The sequence below is a fragment of the Carya illinoinensis genome, chromosome 6, assembly GCF_018687715.1.
Source record: "Carya illinoinensis cultivar Pawnee chromosome 6, C.illinoinensisPawnee_v1, whole genome shotgun sequence".
NCBI classification, from domain to species: domain Eukaryota; kingdom Viridiplantae; phylum Streptophyta; class Magnoliopsida; order Fagales; family Juglandaceae; genus Carya; species Carya illinoinensis.
The window spans coordinates 34,507,051-34,513,720 of record NC_056757.1 but is presented as its reverse complement, the minus strand read 5'-3'; the positions used below and the strand labels follow the sequence as shown (position 1 = coordinate 34,513,720).

General features: G+C 35.9%; 1 protein-coding gene across 1 annotated transcript; it reads left to right on the top strand.

Annotated features, from left to right (window-relative positions):
* Positions 1-554: 554 nt before the first annotated feature.
* On the top strand, positions 555-3,571 carry LOC122312799 (translation initiation factor eIF-2B subunit gamma-like). The gene is given in 3 exon segments (XM_043127451.1): positions 555-688; positions 2,117-2,476; positions 2,478-3,571. Coding segments are annotated over 3 exon segments (1,434 nt in total). The 3' UTR covers positions 3,418-3,571.
* The last annotated feature ends 3,099 nt before the right edge of the window (positions 3,572-6,670 follow it).

Here is a 6,670-nt window from a genome sequence, read left to right as displayed (position 1 = left end):
CCTCCCCATATATCACAAAAAATTCGATTAAAATGCATAGTACTTTTATTGGCATGAATAGGAAAAGGTAGTCTAGTGTGCTTAGAACGAGCACAAATATCATAATCAGAAATAACACAAGAATTATTGAAAAGACTAGGAATAACTAAACGGGAAGGATGTACGCGTTGGTGCCATAAAAGCTTATTCGCAGTGATCTGAGTAGAAAGGGTCGTGGTGGGGGTTGATCGGTACACATAAAGTCCATTGCAAAGTTCACCCACTCCAATCAGCCTCATCGAGTGCGGGTCCTGAAAAGAAACAGTTGAAGAAGAAAAAGAAATAATACAAGAATTAGTATGAGCGAGTTGAGAGACAGAAATGAGATTAAAACAGAATTGAGTGACAAATAAGACATTGTGGGCTAAGACACATGTGCCGACACCCTCTATTGGAATTAAATGGCCATTTGGTAAAGTGACCTTACGGTCAGGAGAGTGAGAAACCAGTAAAGAAAACAAGCTTTGGTCATGGCAGAGGTGATCGGTGGCACGGCTGTCCACCACCCAGTCACGATGGCTGTTAAAGGGAGGAAGAGAGGAAACGTTACCGATGAAGTTAGCAACGGGAGGAGTCGGTTTGAGCAGATCAAAAAGCTTGTGGTAGAGGTTCGGTTTAGACCAGGAATCGGAGAGGAAAGAGAGGCTTGGTGAGCCATCGGCTGCGAAGGGGGAGGGGGTTTTCCGAGAAGGGATGGCTACTGTTTGCCCTGAGGTTCTCGTCCGGCTGGGTATCCCACAAGATGCCAGCATCGGTCACAGGTGTGATCATGTTTTCCACACTCAGTGTAGTGCAGGGGTTTCCGTGGAGGACCACTGGAGTGAGCGGTGAAGATGTGGGTTTCCGTTGTTGCCGCAGGCCTTACATGGAGGAGAGCTGTTGTTCCTCCTGAAAAAGAATAGAAAAAATTTTGGTGATAGGAGGAAGGGTTTCCATGGCTAAGATTTGGGTTCTGAGTTGGGAAAATGAGTCATTTAGGCCAAGTAAAAATTGTTAAACTTTCTCATCTTCAGCTTATTGTTGCATTTCTTTGAGATCATTGGTCTGTTGTGAGTGGCTGAGTTCATCCCAAATTTGCTTGATTTGGTTGTAATACTCATGAACCGAATGGGTGTGCTGTTGTAGGGAAGATAACTCTCGCTTAAGATGATAAATTCGAGCATTGTTACCGTGGCAAAAACATGACTGAAGATCAAGCCACACGGCTCGTGGGTCGGTATGACATTCAAGGGAGTTGGCGATGGAAGGGCTGATGAAATTGAGGAGCCAGGTAAGAACCATTCTTTAGTTTGGTTCCATTGTGGGTAATCTGTGGAGGTGGGTTCGGGTGGGGAAAGAGTGCCATCAACAAAGGTTAATTTGTTTTTGGCATTAAGGGCACGGGTCATGGCTTTTTGCCATTTGAAAAAGTTGTCACCGATGAAGAGACCGGATACAAGAATAAGGCTAGGAGAGTCAGAGGGTTGGAGAGGGTTGGAGAGGGTATGGGGATAAAGGGGGGTTGGAAGGAAAAGCCATGAACACGAGAGAGGGAGGATTGGATTTAGGCTGATACCATGTCAAGAATACAAACTTTTGTATTTCATTTTCTTGATTTTTACATTGAGACATTATTTGAATAAATAGATACAATAATAATCTATCTAAGGTAACTAATTGAATATGGTAATTATAAAGTAAATGCTAATTTCCTAAAATCATGTTGTTACAAAAATAGAGAAAATTGTTGTTTAATTTGGAAAGTCAGCTGTCAATAGTTTTTAATAATATATTATCATATATGTCCAACATATATTATCTTCTGTTCTTTTTTTTTTTTTTTCAAGTGAGGAAAAAACACATTGTTACATATTTGTGGGCCTAGCTACTAGCACATGGTTTATTTAAATTTTTGCATTTAGTATATGAATATTGCTTTTGATTGTAAAAATTCTATGCTAATTATATGGTCAATTTTGTTTACATAATATGACAAATGTTCATAAAATCTTAATAAAGAAATATTAACAAATAAAATTCTAATATGTTAATAAAGTCTTATTTATAAAATAATAATACATTATCGAAATGATCTCAGGGGCAATGTTGATCATCTACATGTTGAGGTTGCTGCAGTCCCAGAAGATGTCGGAACGGCTGGTGCACTTCGTGCTATTGCTCGCCACCTGACTGCAAAGGACATCATGGTTGTAAATGGTGATCTTGTTTCTGATGTTCCTCTTGGTGCAGTGGCGGCTGCTCATAGACGACATGATGCAGCAGTTACTGCAATGCTCTGCTCTGCTCCTGTTAGTGGGCCTTCAGAGTCCCGTTCCTCTAGTGGAAAAGACAAAACCAAGAAGCCAGGACGCTACAATATTATAGGGCTGGATCCCACTAAAGAGTTTTTGTTATATATAGCTACAGGTGCTGAACTAGAGAAAGATATTCGAATACAGAGTTGGCCAGATGGAAATTCGAGCTGATCTCATGGATGCTCATTTATATGCGTTCAAGAGGTCTGTTCTACAAGAAGGTCTAGATCAAAAGGATACATTTCAAAGCTTAAAGCAGGATGTACTGCCTTATCTTGTTCGGAGCGAGCTGAAGTCAGAAGTTTTGTTAAATGGTGCACCGCAAGCAGAAGAGAATGGAAACGAGAAGGTTAATTTCCAGAAGAACCAAGTCATGGTGTCACGAATCCTGGCCAATGCATCTACTCCAAGATTTCATGAGTTCTCTGGACTGGGAACCAATTATTCTGCTCCACGAACCCATAAATGCTGTGTTTACATTGCCAGCAACAGAAAGTACCATGCGCGCTTAAATTCCATTCAAGCATTCAGTGACATCAATCGAGATGTCACTGGTGAGGCTAGTCATCTGTCTGGGTATTCCTTCTCTGCTCAAAACAATATCATCCATCCTTCAGCAGAGCTTGGGTCGAAAACAACTGTGGGACCGCATTGTATGCTTGAGGAAGGTTCACAGATGGGTGACAAATGTAGCGTGAAACGGTCTGTTATTGGTCGTCACTGTAGGATAGGTTCTAATGTGAAGGTTGCTAATTCAGTTATCATGAATCGTGTCGCCATTGGGGATGGTTGCTCGATCCAAGGTTCTGTGATTTGCAGCAATGTACAACTCCAAGAGCGTGTTGTATTGACAGATTGTCAAGTTGGAGCTGGTTTTGTGGTTACTGCTGGGAGTGAGTGCAAAGGGGAGGGAGGCCTTGGCAAAGAAAGAGAAGTGAGTACAAGGGAAGTCCCTGGGAAAAGATTTGGTAATTTCTTTTTGGCAGTGTGCTTTACTGTAGGTTGGAGCAGATTTTGTGGTAACTGCTGCAGAGAGTACATGGTGATGCCCTTGGCAAGAAGTGGGGATTGCTGTTCTGCTTGAGTGTACTATCATCTCACATTTGCCTTCATTTTTGTATGATAGGTGCTCTTATGGCTGTGTCATCAATGCCTGTATTTTTGCTGCGACTAAACAAGACCAAATAGATAGCATTATTGTTTGATTTTATAGTAGGTTGAAGGAAAAGTTTTTCTCTGAAAAAAAAAAAAAAGTGCGGGGTCACTAGAAATGGGGTGGCCATCTTGTTGAGTCTGGCTATTTGTTCTCAATATGGGAATTTCCCTGAAATATTGGGATGGGGTGATTTACACAGGACTTCACATGTTGAGTTATCCTACTATTGTAATTTGGTCTAGAAAAATAATTGTGCAAATTTCATTCCCTGTTAACATATATATTATCGATATTTGTTTTATCTCATGTTACTTCAGTTTTCCATCAGGTTGAAATAATTCATTTCCTTATTTATTTTTCAGGCACCAAAGCTGCTCTTTACTTTTCATAGTATAAATTGATAACTGTTTGCATAGTATGCATGGAGATCTGTCTAAAATAAAGTAATTTCCTATGTTTTAAGTTATTACTACTTTAATATCAAAACCTTTATGTTATATTGTAACGAACACATGTTTTTATCATGTTTTTATCATTTTTTATATTATTATTTACTTTTATAAGAAAGTTTTACATTTATATTTTGCCTCTACTAGGCAAACGTCCCTTCGGTCTTTTCATTCTACTAGTAAATAAAACAAACAAACGAGGAGGGAAGGGGGTCTGACTTATATCGTTGCCCACTGTTAAAAGGTTCAGTTGTAATAGTAAATATATTATATTCGATTTTCTAATATTTATCGATTCTATTTTAGAGTTCTTTATCCTTTAGAATAATAAATTTACATACTTTTGAGGAGTTTAAAACAAAAATGAAATTTTTTTGGACTTTGTGAAAATGAGTAACTACTTGAATAATATATATATATATATATATATATATATTATATTGGATTTAAGCACAATCCACATCTACTACAAGAAAAATAAATTTTTATGACAAAAATTTTGTAATCAAAATGATTATTTTCGATGAAAACATACTCGTCGGAAATAGTCCTTTGGTTCGTAAAAGTTCATTTCTCTTATGTGATCCTATGGTGAAAAGACAAAAATTTAATTAGTTTTGTGTTGAAAAATTTGTGAAGATGCAGTGCACGAGATCAAGATTTATTCTGCAGATATGGATCTGAAGGGTCATGCTTTCAAAAGGTTAATCGACATAAAAATATATATATATTTAGATTTATATATATTTTTAATATATATATTTTTAAGAAAATCATATGTATAAATCAATGTAGATAATACATATTCATACTGTTGATATGTCATAATTTAATTTATTAAGTAAATTTAAAAGTAAATCTTCTTACAAATCCAATTATTATGATAAGTTAAAATATATTTAAATTGAAGTTAAATATAAAAATATATATGTATATATATAATTTCTTTTCAAAGATATTACGAAACCAAACACAGTCTAGGCCCTTCATCTCTGGCATCACCCAACAAGAACGTGCAAGGACAACTTCGGCCGAATGGTCTGTGTTTCTGCTCTTTTCTCATCTACCAACAAACTATACTCCATATCTATCAACCATATTTCCAAATCAAAGTCCAATGCCACTGCAATCTCAATCTGTAACAACAAAAGTTCAATTCCAAATGACACTGAAGATTACATTTTTTGAATTTCTCCCTCATTTCTTTAATTTTCTTGAAGGATCGAGTCACGAGAAAGGTTCTACTCAAAAGTTTACTTGAGATACGAATGTATCTTTACATGTTTTAGCATGTACTTTATATCCTAAACTCTTTTATCTCTTAATAATTCACATTTGTTTGGAGAATGAGATGAGATAATAATTTTATAAATAGTAGTAAGATAATTTATGAATAGTAAAGAGATAATTGTTTTGAATGTTTTATGCAGTTTTGAGAAATGAAATAGAAAAAATTAAAAAAAAAAATATTATAAACTTAAAATATTGTTAGAACATAATTTTTTTATATTAATTTTATTTTGAGATTTGAAAAGTTAAATTGTTTAAAAGTTTAAAAAAGTTGTAATGATTAACTTAAGAGTGTTTATATTTGAGTGATGTTTAAAAAAATGAGATAAAAACTAATTCTAGACATATCCTTAATCTAGCAACGCATTATTGTAACATACATCACGTGTTTATAAGTTCAGGAATTAGGTTAGGTGTAGTTAAACTCTTCAATCCACAAGTTCTATGAGACTAACATATGATATTTTCGTCATTTCATATTAGAGAAGTTTTTTATTCACAAAAATATTTTATAAAAAGAAAAGAAAAATACAAACTAATGTAGTTTCATATGGTATACTAGAATAAATTGCTGGAGTAACAAGTTTCTAAATTAGGCTAGTAAGGAGACTCTTATTAAGTCTGTTTTACAGGCTATATCTACCTATACCATGTCTATTTTTAAGTTGCCAAGAAAACTTTATAATGAGCTCTCTCTATTAATGGCTAAATTTTAGTGGGGCTATTTAGATATAATAGTAAAGTGCATTGGAGGAAGTGGAGTTTAGCCGGGGTTCGAAGGAAATGGGAGGTTGGGCATTAGGAATATGTGGAGCTTTAACCAAGCCATGCTTGCAAAACAATTTTGGAGACTTCTTACTAATCCTAGGAGCCTTGTTTCTAGGATGATGAGTGAGAAGTATTTCAAATAGAGTGATATTTTTCAAGCAAAGAAGGGTCTTTCCTCTTCTTTTATTTGGAAGAGTACATGAGAGGCTGGTAATTTGGTTAAAGCTGGGGTGAGATGGAGGGTTGGTTTGTGAGAAGGTTAAAATATGGGGTGATAAATCGATTCCAATACTATCAACTTTTCAGATTCAATCAACAGTGCGAGTATTATGTAAAGAAGGTAAAGTAAAAAAATTGATTCAAGATAATGGAGAGTGGAATCAAGCTCTTATTGATGAAGTGTTTAATCCGGATGAGGCTATAGTTGTTAAAGAGCTCCCTGTAAGTAGATTCAGATCTGAAGATAAACTGATTTGGGGTCAATCTAGGGATGGAGAATTTTCTGTGAAATTAGCATACCATTTTCATGTTCAGTTATAGGAGGCTTTGAGAAGTGGGGGGGGGGGGGGTCAAAGGGAGGTTTAAGTTTTAGTATGTGGAGGAAGATTTGGTAGCTAAAGGTTTCTAATAATGTCAAAGTGTTTATGAAGAAGGTAGTCAGTGAGGCTCTTCCA